General features: G+C 40.9%; 1 protein-coding gene across 1 annotated transcript in view; it reads left to right on the forward strand.

Moving 5' to 3' along the window:
• Nucleotides 1-15,814, forward strand: part of IQGAP2 (IQ motif containing GTPase activating protein 2) — a 296,704-nt gene that overhangs the window by 249,692 nt on the left and 31,198 nt on the right. The window contains exons 21-24 of the mRNA XM_059418098.1: nt 1,258-1,466; nt 9,433-9,582; nt 13,130-13,293; nt 15,400-15,624. Of these exons, the coding sequence (XP_059274081.1) occupies nt 1,258-1,466; nt 9,433-9,582; nt 13,130-13,293; nt 15,400-15,624 (748 nt within the window). The remainder of the gene's footprint in view (nt 1-1,257; nt 1,467-9,432; nt 9,583-13,129; nt 13,294-15,399; nt 15,625-15,814) is intronic.

The following is a 15,814-nucleotide window of genomic DNA, read 5'->3' on the forward strand; positions in this document are numbered from 1 at the left end:
GATGGATTTTCAGGTGTTTGCAATCTTTAGATAAGCTATCTAGCTGATCTCCGGCTAGCTGAAGCAGTCTCAGCTTGCTACTTCTCCGCCATCTTGACTCCCTCCCTCTTCTCATTTCTTGAATGTCAAAACACCACAGAATCAAGGTGGAAGTAGAAAGAAGATAGGGTAGGGTCTCAGTGTAAGGAAGAGGATGGTGATGGAAGTTGCCACAATGGGGCTGAGCTTTTTCAAGTCATCTTTGCGCTGCTGTGTGTCATCATTCATCACTGAGGGTCCGCATCGTTTATTCTTACAGTTGACTCAGTGTTCACTAAACTCTTTAACAACTGTATTTTTTGTGAAGACAGCATGCCATGGAATTAAAGCATAGTTAAGTTTCAAAACACTGAGAGAAAACGCCTTTAGAATGTAGACCCCCCCTCTCAACAGCTGAGGCTGATCTCCCAGCCTCTCAGTGCCCTCCTTTGGTCTGTGCTGAAAGGACAAGGACCAAATTTCAATTTCTAAGATGCTTTTTTTTTTTTAAAGATTTTATTTATTTATTTGACAGAGAGAGCGAGAAGAGGAATACAAATTGGGGGGTAGAGGGCCAAGCAGGAAGCGCGATGCAGGACTCAATCCCAGGACCCCAGGATCATGACCTGAACCAAAGGCAGATGCTTAACTGACTGAGCCACCCAGGTGCCCCACTAAAACCCTTTAATTTGTGCCACATAGAATTTGCGTTCCACTTGTCATTCCATTAGCTCCTGTTTGGTCTTACAGTTCTACTCGCTGCGTTGACTTTTTCTAATTGAACTTTCACCTAATTCCTGCTCACTCCCTCGTGGTATTTTGGGCTGAGAGAAGCCACTTCCTGTTTGTTCTAGCAAGAACAGGAGTATCTTATCTGGTTCATCCACAGGGTCTCAGAGATAACTTAGTTAACATACCTTCTCACGATCCTCATCAATAAGGCGCAGATAGGTAGAACTGTCTTCTCAGTGGGAGAGTCCTGGAAGCAGTGTGGAAGAAGGCTGATAAATGAGTATTAGATAATGAGAAGACAGACCAGATGGCATTGGTGGTATGCGGTTATTTATAAGATCAGTTTCCCTATCCAGACTTGACATGGGCAGAACAAGTCATTATAGTGACCAAGTACTTCCATTGCCATATTTTTATCATAATGTTTTAGTGAAGTACCTGATTCTTCTCCTATTGATGATAGTTCCAACCATGCCTAATGAAAGCATGCCTCTTCTTTCCCCACAGTTGGCTCTGAAAACCCACCATTAACAGTAATCCGAAAATTTGTACACCTACTGGACCAAAGTAACTTGGATTTTCAGGAGGAACTGGAGGTCGCACGGTTAAGGGAAGAAGTGGTGACCAAGATCCGAGCCAATCAACAGCTCGAGAAAGACCTGAACTTGATGGACATCAAGATTGGGCTCCTGGTGAAGAACAGGATAACACTGGAGGTCAGTGCAATCTGTGGGGCCCTTGGCTCCCAGAAGAGAGAAGGAGCATGTGTATTTGCCCATAACATCTTTGTCCAGCTAAACTTATTAGGAATCCAGAATGTGTTGTCCAAATTCACCGACCATTTTTCTCATGGTTTTCAGACCTGCAAAATTTTAGGACCCTGCCCTTTTAATATATTTTGTAAGATTTCTTTGCCATTCTGAAATGAAATTTATAGGAAACAAAGCCTACTTACATATGTACCTTCATAATGAGACTGAGGCCTTTCCATGAATATAAAAAAGCAATCGATAATAAAAACATGGTTTGCAACATGAAAGTACATGGGCCCGGTGCCATTAGAAGATGTGATCAAGTTGCCTGAGGCTTGGGCCTCTTCCCAGAGTAACCACAAACTTAACGGAGTATGAATAGTCACAGATGAGACCAATGCCAGTGAGGGGGGGACTGTCTGTGATTTCACTTCCCAGAATGGAAAACAACTCTTTGTTAAGTTCAGAATAAGCACATTGATCTCCCCCACCGAACTGCAGTCCTAGAAAAGTCAGTGTATATTAAAATTGGGAGGAAATGTATTTTGGTTATATCTAAAACAGCTAGTTTTTAGTCTCAAATAATCACAGAATTTTGACATACCAGAATGACCACCAGGACGTTGACAAATCCAGCCATGCAAAATGTGGAGAAGTTATGCAGGAATGCCCTACAGATTGCAGGATAGCAGAGCATCCCAGTCCCCACCCACTAGAAACCAGTAGTACCTTCTAATTGTTAGGATGTTTTTTAAAAAATACCTTTACGGGGCATCTTGTGGCTCAGGCATTTGGAGATTCGACTCTTGATTTCAGCTCAGGTCATGATCTCAGGGTCATTGCGGTCAAGCCCTACGCTGGGCTTGGCACTTAACACAGCATCTGCCTGAGATTCTCTCTCTCTCCCTCCCTTTGCCCCTCCCCCCACTCACACTAACCCTCTCTCTCTCCCCAAATAAAAAAAATGCAATCTTAAAAAAAAAAAAAGACACCTTTACACATTTCCAAAATGGCCCCTACAGAGTGAACTGCCCCCAAAACAGCCTCTAAGTAAATAATGCTATAGTTTTGTATCTGTGCTCATTTCAGAGCTCTCTCAAACCATGTGAAAACTATCATTTTTACCTAAGAAAGGAGACTTGTAGGGTAAGAGTTCTCTCCATGCCCCGGTTCCAGTGCCACGTCAATTTTTAGAAAACAGGTAGGTTGGGAGGGGAATGGGAAGCTGACTTCCTGGAAACTCTGAGAAAGCTACCATGAGTGAAATAGAGTGCCAGCTGCCACTAACTTGAGTCTGTGGTTCTGGAAACCTGGGAAATGAGCATCTCAGGAGGCCAGCAGAGTAGTGGGCGTGAATGCCGCACTCTTGTCTCTGGCCCTCGCAGAGAAATAGTGAGTGCAGAGAAAATGAAGAAAATGGAGCAATTTATAAAATAGGAAATGATGATCTTTTCTAACTATTAAGAAAAGCACAATTTAAATGTTTTGTCTTAAGTCTGTTTTCATTATTTCATCCAGAAAAATAGTACTTTTCTCCTTTAAAAAAAAAGTGTATTATTTGACAAACATGAGAATTTGTAAAGTATAATATATTCCAGAAGGTCCTTCAGAAAATTCCTTTTAAAGCCTTCCACTTCTGTTTTACCCTCCTCCCATAAAGTTGTAAACAGGAAATGCCTTGCCTTTTAAAATAAAGGCTGTTGCAAAACACTGAATAGTAGACGTAACATGTAGCTTGTTATTCATGAGGAAAATGAAATTGTGGCAAATTTTCAGGTCCTGAGGACTGTTGAAGATTTTTTAAAAGTATTCCCAATTGATAACATTGTGAAACAGACGTGATTTTTTTTAATTTTTTATTTTTTATAAACATATAATATATTTTTATCCCCAGGGGTACAGGTCTGTGAATCGTCAGGTTTACACACTTCACAGCACTCATCATAGCACCTACCCTCCCCAATGTCCGTGACCCCACCCCCCTTTCTCCCAACTCCCCTCCCCCCAGCAACCCTCAGTTTGTTTTGTGAGATTAAGAGTCACTTATGGTTTGTCTCCCTCCCAATCCCATCTTGTTTCATTTATTCCTTTCCTACCCCTTAACCCCCCATGTTGCATCTCCACTTCCTCGTATCAGGAAGATCATATGATATTTGTCTTTCTCCGATTGACTTATTTTGCAGACGTGATTTTTCAACTTGTGTTTTCAAATTCCAAATATTGATTACTTATTGGAAATTAAGCTAATGATTATTAAGCATATGGTCTTTACTGTTATTACCAATAGTCACATTTTTAGTCCAATGGTAAGAATAGTATAGGTGAAGCTTTATAGTAGTGAAAAAGTGAAAAAAACCCAAACACAAAAACAATAAGCAGAGAACAACAGAATTAGTTGAACATGTAGGTTACATAGCCACTAAAAATAATGTTTTCAAAGAACATTTAAGGTTTTAAATATGGTCTAAAGTTTGCAATACAAGTTTGCAATACAAGAGCAAAGATAGTAGTACTTAAAGCAGTTGTGAAATATATATATACACATACGTGTGTGTGTGTGTGTGTGTGTGTGTGTGTGTGTGTGTGTATTTATTTATTTATTTAAAGCTAGAAAAAAAGTGATTTTTCTTCGGGAGGCTGGTGAAATTGAACTTCTTGAATCTTTTTTTTCCCTAAATACCAAGCATATTGGGGTGCCTGGGTGGCTCAGTCTGTTAAGCATCAGCCTCCAGCTTGCTTATTTCATGATCCTGGGATCTGGAATCAAGCCCCGGTTGTGCTCTCTGCTGGTCAGGAAGTCTCCTGCTCTGTCTCCCTCTGCCTGTAGCTCCCCTGCTTGTGCTCTTTCTTTCTGTCAAGTAAATAAATAAAATTGTTTAAATACATACACACATACATACATACATACTGAGCATGTGTTTAATGAGGAAAGAGGAAGTAGCTTGATCTATAAGGAAGAACTCCAGCTCTCTAAAATTTTTCTAAAATTGATGTTCCTCGCCTGGCTGGCTCAGCTGGTAGAGCGCGCAACTCTCGATCTTGAGGTCATGCATTCAAGTCCCATGTTGGGCGTACACCTTACAATCAATCAATCAGTAATAAATAATAATAAATAAAAGGTAATAAATAAATAAATAGTAAAATTGGCAATTGGCATTCCTCCTAGAAATCACAGAAAGTCAGTGGGTGAATGAAACGACTAACATTGGTTTTAGGCAAAAGAAAAAGGCTTAGAGATGGAAACAAAGCAACTGAGGTAGAAGTTTCTTGGAGAAGTAGGGAGGAAGGGAGTTGAAAATTCAAACTAGCCTGAAAGAAAATCTGAATGGAAAATGAAAGTAATCTTGGGGCACCTGGGTGGCTCAGTCGGTTAAGCATCCAGCTCTTGATTTTGGCTCATGTCATGATTGCAGGGTTGTGAGGTCGAGCCCTATATCCAACTCCATGCTAGGAGGGGAGACTACTTGAGATCCCCTCTCTTCCTCTCCCACCGCCCCTCTCTCCACTCACAGAAGTGTGTGCTCGCTCTCTCTCTAAAATAAGTAAACAAATCTTTTTTTAAAAAATATTTTATTTATTTATTTGACAGAGAGAGATCACAAGTAGGCAGAGAGGCAGGCAGAGAGAGAGAGAGAGGTGGAAGCAGGTTGAGCGGAGAGCCCGATGCAGGACTTGATCCCAGGACCCCGAGATCATGACCTGAGCCGAAGGCAGAGGCTTAACCCACTGAGCCAACCAGGCGCCCTGTAAACAAATCTTTTTAAAAAGAAAAAAAGAGAAATAAAAGGAATCTTGAACCCCTGAAATACTCATTGATGGATGTGGTGTATAATAGGAGTGCAGACGTGTAAGCCAGAGCTACCTAAAACCCAGGGAAAGCCAGGCTCTGTAGGTACCCCTACTTTCATGTCTCCAAATCCCAAACTCTTTGTACTACTCTACACCTTCTATAAAAATTTTCATATTACATCCTATGACCTGCACGCAGGTATCCTATGATCAGAGAAGGGGGACAAAATGGTGGCCATCAGAGCAACATCAAAATGAGGGAGTATCATGAACAAGTTAAATACTGTTGCTCCTTCAAACCGCTGTTCTTCCCATGTTCAAGATTTATTGGTAAGAATAAAGGACATTACATTTCCATTAGCGAAAAGCATATGCGTTTGGAACCCCGCCCTGGTTGGCCTTTAGCTCCTTCTTTAAGCTTTGCAAAGAAAACTTCTGTTGACACAAGAGCAGTCTTAAGCTAGACACGATTTCAGGGAAGAAGGAAGATGGGCTTCCTGCCATGACCCGTACCACTGTGTTCCGTCTGTCCAGCTGTTAGCTCCCCCCACCCTCTCCCCTCCAGGGCTCAGCATCTGCTGCTCAGCTCCCGTCCTGGATTATTCTCCATGTCCTGGCCTCACCAAATGTCTCTCTCTTCTAATGGAGAGAAATTTAGTTTTGCCCCCGAGCTTGCTTGCCACTCCGGCCCCCTCTTCTCTCTTCTCTCCTCGGTATGTCAAAAACCATAACATACAGCCGAACAAAACAAATGAAAAGTCTTCAGTTTCCAGAGCCACCTGCATTGAAAATAACGGGAGGGGGAGTTAAATAGCAAGATTTTTTTTTTGTCTGCCGCATATTTAAAACCAAGATAATCTATTTACTCCATGTATTTGAGAGACTTGAATGCCCGGTGCCTCGCCAGTGACTTGAAGAGAAGAAAGCTGGGCTATATGCTGTAAACCAGACTTAATCTAGTGGTGTTTTAGGACTTCTTATCAATAAGACGTCAGATAGCTGCCCACTCAGATTTCCCCTTAACGGATGCTTAGGTACACTTCCTTTCTTCCTCCTGAAATTTTTCATGTGCTTAGGAAGTAAAGGTGAAAATACTGCCTTTTTTAAAAGTTCATGGAGATACAAATCAAATCCCCCTCTTTCTGCATACTAGCAATGAGGAGGACAGAAGGGATGAAGTTCAGGTGGCCCCCCTCTAAGCTGAGAATGGACAAGAGTAAAATCATAGACCCACAGGACAATGAGTATGACCACATGGAACCATCTTACAGCAGAACTCCAAAGAGGTTTTTTTTGACCCATGGACTAATCCACACTATGGGAGAATAGGGTGCTAGGACACAAGCAGATTTAGAACTTTACTCAAAAGCTGACAGTAGTTCTCATCCCCAAGGACAATTGGAAGTGGTGGCAGGCACTTATATGGTTGTCAGAATGACTAAGGGTCCCTTCGGGCATCTGACAGACCGGGGTCAGGGATTCTAGAGGACCAGTGATCCAGGGATGCAGGCACAGTAAAGCATTGTATTGTCTGAAATCCCCAGAGTGCCCCGCCTCAGGAACTGTGGTTGAACATCCTGATGCTGGCTGCAGATGGACTCCTCAAGTGGAAGCTGGGCTAAGAGCTCAGGAAGCAGACAGAAGATTTAGGAAAAACAGCCTTATTGCCACCTACTCTGTGGGACAGTGACCCAGCATTATATAGCAGAGGAGACACTCATTCTAGAGCACTGGCGTTCATTTGAGTAATGTGCCACTAAGGGGTCATGAAAGCAATTAAATGAGTCACATCAGGAATCTTTAGAAGTTGAATAGAATAAAAGCAAATTGAGGATATCAGAGTGTATCCCAGTAGTATGGATAAGTATTTCATATTGAGTGTGTGCGTGCATGTGTGTTTACCAGCAGAAGATGTAAGATGTATTTTGTACTGTGGGTCCCTGTAAAAATATTTGGTAGACCCTTACCTAGGAGTCCTGCTCTTATTTACGGTCCTTTATGCACTTGAAGGGAACACAGTAGCCTGCAATGACCTTGTAATAAGGTTTGCAGCCACACCTTTTCAAAGATTCTGTTGTAAATGGTTAAAGGAGCATGACTGATAAAATAAACTTTGTTGGGCACCTGGTGACTCAGTCAGTTAAGCGTCTGCCTTCAGCTCGGGTCATCCTGGGATCAAGTCCCGCATCGGGCTCCCTGCTCAGTGGACAGCCTACCTCTCCCTCTGCCTGTTACTCCCCCTGCTTGTGCTCTCTTTCTCTCTGTCAAATAAATAAATTCTTTTTTAAAAAAAATTTTAATTAACTTTGTTAAATATTTAGGGGATTCTTTTCACTTCTATCTCTAATAGCTGCATTGCATATTTGTATATTTTTTGAGAAGATCTAATTCATTCTTTCAAGGTATATACTTTAGTGGTTCTTAGTATATTCACAAAATAGTGAAACCATAACGTCCATAGGCCTAGAACATTCACCCTAAAAAGAAACCTGAAAGAAAATGTTTTTAAATTAGCTGGTGAGTTTATCATGTGAATAACATTTCACTTCAAAAAAATAAGACCTATACCCATTAACAGTTACTACCTAGTCTCCCTACAGCAGAGAAACTATTAATCTACTATTAATCTACTTCCTGGCCGAACAGATTTGCCTGTTGTGGATATTTCATATGAATGGAATCACACAGTATGTGGTCTGTTGTGACTGGCTTCTTCTCTTAATAAAGTGTTTTTTTGTTTGTTTGTTTTTGTTTTTAAAAGATTTTACTGATTTATTTGACAGACAGAGATCACAAGTAGGCAGAGAGGCAGCCAGAGAGAGAGAGAGGAGGAAGCAGGATCCCTGCCGAGCAGAGAGCCGGACATGGGACTTTTTTTTTTTTTTTTGGCATAACAGTATTCGTTATTTTTTTCACCACACCCAGTGCTCCATGCAATCTGTGCCCTCTCTAATACCCACCACCTGGTACCCCAACCTCCCACCCCTCCGCCGCTTCAAACCCAAAAACCATGAGAGACTATGGACTCGGACATGGGACTTGATCCTTGGACCCTGAGATCATCATCTGAGCTGAAGGCAGAGGCTTAACCCACTGAGCAACCCAGGTGCCCTAGTAGTGTTTTTGAGGTTCGCCCATGTTTTAGCCTGAGTCAGTACTTTATTCCTCTTTATTGACAAATAACATTCCATTGTATGGATATACCACATTTTATCTATTCATTCATCTGTTAATGAACATAGGAGTTGTTTCCTCTTTTGGGGTATTATGAATAATTCTGTGAACATTCATGTACATATTTTTGTGTGGACATAGGTCCTCCATTCTCTTGGATATATACCTAAGAGGGGAATTTCTAGGTCATATGCTAAGTCCATCTTTAACTTTTGAAGAACTACCAAAATGTTTTCTAAGTGGGTATACCATTTTACATTCCCATCAGCAAGGTATGAATTGGGAAAATGTCTACTCAAATCTTTTGCCATATTTGATTGGGCTACCTTTATTTTTGAGATGCAAGAGTTCTTTATATCCCTCATTTGATGTATAATGTTTTCTCCCCTTCTGTGGGTTGTCTTTTTATTTGATTAGTAATGTCCTTTGAAGCACAACAGTTTTACTTTCTATGAAGTCCAGTTTATTTTTTCTTTTGTCACTAGTACATTTGGTGTCATCTATAAGAACCCATTGCCTAATCGAAAGGGACAAAGATATATGCCTAGGTTTTCTTTCAAAAATTTAGTAGTTTTAGCTCCTACATTCAGTTCTTTGATCTCTTTTGAGTTAATTTTTCTGTATGGTGTGAGGTAGGGGTCTGACTTCTTTCTTGTAAATGTAGATTTCCACTTATCCCAGAATCATCTGTTGAAAAGACAATGCTTTCCCTATTGAAATGTATTGATGCCTACATTACATCATAAGAACAGCTAAGTACAGCTTTGGAGAACAAATATTACAAAAGCTAAATTCACCTGCAAGCTGAGTTTCCTTTAACATTCTCTGTTCTTTGTTTCTTCCTAAGGGAAATGTGGAAAATTAATCTTTCCAACATACATGTTTCAAGGTGTGTGTGAAGGGCAGAGATTAAAAAAAAAAAAAAACAGCAAAATAAAAAGTAATCGTTTCATAAATTCCTTTCCAGGATGTAATTTCACACAGAACGAAGCTGAATAAGAAAAAAGGGGGAGAAATGCAAATACTGAATAACACTGACAACCAGGGAATTAAAAGTTTGAGTAAAGAGAGGAGAAAAACACTAGAAACCTACCAGCAGCTGTTTTATCTTTTACAGGTAAGAATAGTTGCTTTCACTAAAAGCTTTGGATTAAGACTATATTCCTTGGCGGTGGTTTATAATGGATCTTTTCCCAATGTAAAGTTGTAGTCATTGACATGTTTGAGCATGTACCCAGTGCTAAGTACTAAATACCCAGTGCTGTTCTGGGTGCTTCACACACATCATCTCTTTGCATTCTTCCTACCACCCTCAGAAAACTGTAATTATTCTTATGCCCATACTACAGATGAGAAAACTGAGATGCACCAAGTAAATGGTAAAGCAAGGGTATTGGAACCCAGGCAGTTTGACTTTGGAGCCCCTGATTCTGAGACTACGTTATATTACCATTATCTGCAGAGACAGGATAAGATAAGCAGATGCTGTTGGCCGTGACAAAATTAAAATATGTGCCAAACAGATCTTTGCATCTTTTTTTTTTTTTTCTTTTTTTTGAGAAGTGAGCCAGAGTTTAGATTAGGGCAATAGGACATCTTTTTATTTAATTATTTTCATGGCATCACTATGATGTCAATGAACAGTCATTGAGAACTAGTTAAGTTGAACTGCTTATGGTTGGACTGTGGTAGACCAGTTACTGTTTTGGTTAATCACTGATTCATCTTATCTGCTCTACCAGCACATCCACTCAATCCCAAAGGAAAGTGAGTAAGCAAGTGTTAGTGATAAACAAAGCCTTCCCTTTGACAGGAAAACTTTCCCCCAAAAGGTAGGTCAGCAGTTCTTCCTTGAGTCAGGTGTCCCTTTGTATGGGGAGGCTGCTGTTCTTGGTGGTGACTTCCTCAAGGCCTGAAGTCCCTGAATCTTTCCTTGGAGACCACAGTGACATTAGGTATACATAGAACATATGACCCAAAGCATGAATGAAGTGTGGTTCATCCCATGAGAGAAGTTACGTTAATTTTTTAAAATTTATTTTTTATTTATTTTCAGCATAACAGTATTCATTATTTTTTCACCACACCCAGTGCTCCATGCAATCCATGCCCTTTATAATACCCACCACCTGGTACCCCAACCTCCCACCCACCCGCCAATTCAAACCCCTCAGATTTTTTTTTAGAGTCCATAATCTCTCATGGTTCACCTCCCCTTCCAATTTCCCCCAACTCCCTTCTCCTAACTCCCCATGTCCTCCATGCTATTTGTTATGCTCCACAAATAAGTGAAACCATATGATAATTGACTCTCTCCACTTGACTTATTTCACTCAGCATAATCTCTTCCAGTCCCATCCATGTTGCTACAAAAGTTGGGTATTCGTACTTTCTGATGGAGGCATAATACTCCATAGTGTATATGGACCACATTTTCCTTATCCATTCATCCGTTGAAGGGCATCTTGGTTCTTTCCACAGTTTGGTGACCGTGGCCATTGCTGCTATAAACATTGGGGTACAGGTGGCCCTTCTTTTCACTACATCTGTATCTTTGGGGTAATTTTAGCATACATGAGAAGGCTCTGTCTGGAGGTAGAGTGGCAAGCAGGTGTAGTGCCACAGTTGGCCACGATGTGGCAGCATAGAAGGACAATGTAAAAACAGCATTGTTTGTAGAATCCATTGCTTAACTAACCCCAGCAAACTTCCCAGAAAGAAAGGGGGCTCCCACTGGGTAGGGAAGGGTTTTTGTCTACCTCAACTAGAATAGCAGTCATCTACCAGTTGAAAATTTAATCTTGGGCATTTTTTCTTCTTGTTTTTTGTGGGTTTTTTTTTAAAGAATTTTTTTATTTATTTGACAGACTGAGATCACAAGTAGGCAGAGAGGCAGGCAGAGAAGTGGGGGGAAGCAGGCTCCCTGCTGAGTAGAGAGCCCGATGTGGGGCTCGATCCCAGGACCTGGGATCATGACCTGAGCCGAAGGCAGAGGCTTTAACCCACTGAGCCTCCCAGGCGCCCCATTTATTCTTTTGACGTCTGTGAACCTCCCAAATAAATGAGGGCTTCTTTAGGATTTAGTTTCTAGTGTTAGATTTTGATAGAATTTGTGTCCTAAGGAGAGGGAAACTGTGGTCATTAGCCTAAGACTTGTATTTTTTACCTTTTTCTACATGTGGAGACCCACGAATGGAAAGGGTAAAAAGCGCCGGAACATGTTGAGAATAACACCACCATTTTATTCCCCCAACAACCCCAAACTGCCAGTCCCAGAGCTCCACCATTCCAGTGGCACCAAGTCCGAGTGAAGTGTCTCTTGAAATCATGTACTTTTCTTTACCTTTTCTCGGAGACATTAGCCCGAGCTCATTGAGGAAACTGCAGAAAGCAAATGGTCTGGATTCCCCTGGCCTTTCAATGGATGCCTTGGCAAGAAGTTAGAACCAAGCACAGGTCAGCTGCTATAGGCTTTGCTTGGTGTTCACCTCTTAAGTCTCAGCCTCCATGGAAAAGTGTTCAGGTCATCTGGGAGGCATGAGCAGTAGGCTCTTTAGCTTTAGTGTGGGTTTCCTTTCTCCTCATCCCATATGGTTCAGTGTGGAAAAAGAATCACTGCGGAACTGCAGAAAAAGGGTTGTCCTTAGCTAGGGCTTCACAAAGTTTCAATCATGATGAACTTGAAATTAAACGGAAATGGTGAGTTAAACTAGAATTCAGGTTTTCCTTCAAAACTTTACAGCCAAACTGCTTGGGTGTATTAAATGAACACTAGTTTCCATGTACGGAAAATTTTCTTTTCTCATCAGAAGGAAGATGAAGAATAGGGATATTTAATTTCTCTATGTAAATATTTTCCTCTACATCCTATATAGTAGTTGTCCTCCTTTAACCTCATCTGGTTGGGGTAGCTACTGGAGAAAACCCATATTATATGAAGGTTGCTGGTGTATCTCAGAATGCCAACCTCAGAAAAACCCTCAGGACTGCACTTTTTTAAATATTTATTTTATTTTTATTTTTTATATTTTTTTATATTTTTTTTAATTCTTGGGTTTTGCAGTGTCTTTTTTTTTTCTGTCACTTTCTTCTACCATTTCATCCATCAGCTGTCTTGACCTCACCCCTCCCTTCAGCGTCCCCACTTCACTCCTACCTTCTCTTTCCTTATAAAACCTCCTAGCATCCCACTGTCTCCACTTGTGAATGTATCCTTTTCTTTTCTCTGTCTAGTCTCAGAATATGGGATGTACTTCCTTCTGTCTACTCATCAGTCTTTCTAGAATAATCTATATAGCTGGGCTCTTGGATCATTATTGCCAGTCTCTTCAGATACTGGATTCTCTTGGCCAACCCCTCTCTCTTCTGTGTCTCTACAATAAATAGTAATATGTAGCTTGAAATGGTTAACAGTATATAATGTACATAATATAATTATATATCATAAATATAGATCATATAAACTTAAATCCTATTGTAACTTTATAACTTCCTCTAGTATTAATATTAGCTGACACCTTTTAAAGTTTTATTATGTGTCAGATACTCCACTGTATGCTTTCTATATATTATAAGGGGATAGGGTACTCCTCTCTGGTTTAATAATATATTAACATACAGTTTTGGGTGGGGGGGCTTTGTCCTTCTTCCCCCTTTTCTTTTAGACAAATCCTTCATACCTGGCCAAGCTGATTTTCCAGATGCCACAAAATAAGTCAACTAAATTTATGGACACTGTTATTTTCACACTATACAATTATGCATCTAATCAGCGAGAAGAGTATCTACTCCTCAAGCTTTTCAAGACTGCTCTGGAGGAAGAAATAAAGTATGTATATAAGTATATATTTAAAAATATCAATGAATAGATTGTTTTTGTGGCAGCTCTCTCTGACTTACTAAAATACTGTTTAAATTATCCTTATAAGTTACTCATACATACTCAAGTATATCAGATTGCTTAGGAAATTTCTACATCACTATTGGTATTTCCTGATACAGCTTTCTTGATAGCTTTTTTAGAGCTAATTTAGCTTTTGATTTTGCAAGTAAACAGCAACTTGAAAATCAAAAGCTTTTTTGAAAGTCAGTGGAAAAAATTTAAAATCCTGTGACTAATAAAGCTATAAACAGATGGGGATAACAGTCTCTGCCAAAAAGTTTTCTTTTACTTCTCACAGTAAAAGTTAGACTGATTTTTGCTTACTTATTTTCTGATTCAGTTATTGTTTTTTTAAAAAAATGTGCAAATACCTATATTAAAGGGGCCCAAAAAATACAGGAAAAATGCCCTTAGCCAACAAGATGGATCTCAACTGCTTTCCTAGATTCTTACAACTTGAGCTAGACTGGTTCCTATGGACCTCTGAAGCATGTTAGCTAGCAACCTCTGCCTTACAGCCTCAGAAATAGGATACATGAGAAATAGAAATGTGTGCACTGAAATAAATAAGTACTAATGAATGATACATACAGTGTAACAGATCAGAGGGATCTAGAGAAAAGTTTCAGGTACAAATGACATTGTAATAACGATGTAACAGTGTAACAGGACAGACACAGCTGTACTTGTGGGGAACAAAGAATAATGTATAAATCTGTCAAATCACTAGGCTGTATGGCTGAAACTAATGTAATGTGTGTCAACTCTACTCAACAGATAAAATATAAGAAAGGGGGGGAGGTAGAAAAGTTCCAGTTAGGTCAGCCAATAAAGACTTTAGGGAGAGGAAGTAGTTGATCCAAATCCTTGAAGAATATCTACAGATTTTCTAAGAAAAAAATGGAAAAGCGAAATAAGGCACACTGTTGACAGAAAGCATGGGCCAAAGTCTGCAAAAGACTATAGGATCCTTCTGACCAAAATGAGGTTTAACAAGTCACGAACAGGAGATGGAACTAGAAAGATAGGTTGGGCCAGAGTACGGGAGCCGCTAAGTCCAGACCCAAGTGTTGAGGCCCTTTTCACCTCCTTGGAAGGCCTGAAAGGTCTTCCAGCAGAGTATTGACACAGCCACACTGGGTTTTTTAGAGGATTGATCTGCTGCTGTGTTTGGACAGAATAAACGAAAGCTGCACAGGTCAGAGAAATGGGGCATCAGAAGGAAAAAAATATAGTTTGGGTTTTTAACACAGTGAGTATGAGCTAGAGGTATAGAATGTGAGGGGGGAAATGTCCAGCCAAAGGTCAGAAATCCAGGACCAGCTCCCAGGGAGGAGAGGTGGATTAGACACTGAGCTCAGAGGACAAGTTCCAAGGAGATGGTTATTGAGACTGCATGCCTGAGTGGGGTGTGAGGGTAGATCATGTAGAAAGACGTGAGAGTCAACAGTTCAAATGTGAGGAGAGGAGCCAGCAAAGGAGACCAAGGGAATGACTGGGTGAGATGAGGACTGGAATATGTCACTGAGGCACTGCGGGGAAAGGGGCGCAGAGGGAGCCCGTGGTCACGTGGGAGGGTGAGAGGCTGCACAGAGGTGAAAGCGAGGCCAATCAGGGAGGCTCTCAGGACCTGGCAATCAGCAGTCAGGAAGGACTCTCTCTGCCACTTGAGGTAGCCAGAAGCTTCCCTGTGGTGCATGTGAGCTCGATTTGAAGAAGTGGAGTCAGTTCGTTGAGTCGAGAACATTGTTTTTAAAATTTGGTAACTAGATGGGACACAATGACCCCCTTGATTCTTCTTACTATCTGTCCACTTTCAGTCCCTTCCTGCCTTCTAGATCAAAATTAAAGCCGAGCACTTATTCTCACATCCTTGGGTCCCTCACATAATGAACACACATCTTACAAATGATTGCTTGCTTTTAAACTATGTCACTTTTGATTTTCATGGAGTGGAGCTCCCTGAAGTCCTTGCCCCCCAGAGAGAACATAGGCTGTTTAAAGCTCTACCCACAGAGGCAACCCATTTGTTTTGGTCTGGGTTTCTTTCAGATCAAAAGTGGATCAGGTGCAGGACATAGTGACTGGGAACCCCACGGTCATCAAGATGGTTGTGAGCTTCAACAGGGGTGCCCGGGGACAGAACACGTTGCGCCAGCTCCTGGCTCCGGTGGTGAAAGAGATCCTGGATGACAAGTCCTTGGCCATCAACACGAGCCCTGTAGAGGTGTACAAGGCTTGGGTGAACCAACTGGAAACACAGACTGGAGAAGCCAGGTACCTGAGCCCGGAAGATGTTGGTTTTCAGTCATGTTTTATGATCATTTTTACATGGTTATTATAAATACTCTTAAGCGCTCTTAAAAAAAACAAAATTTGCTGTCCAGGGGCAGTTTTCAACTGAAGATGTTCCCTCCCTCTAACATATCCATTCTTGAACTCTCACACATCTCTAAATGACACAGTA

This window comes from Mustela nigripes, chromosome 12, assembly GCF_022355385.1.
Source record: "Mustela nigripes isolate SB6536 chromosome 12, MUSNIG.SB6536, whole genome shotgun sequence".
Lineage (NCBI taxonomy): Eukaryota > Metazoa > Chordata > Mammalia > Carnivora > Mustelidae > Mustela > Mustela nigripes.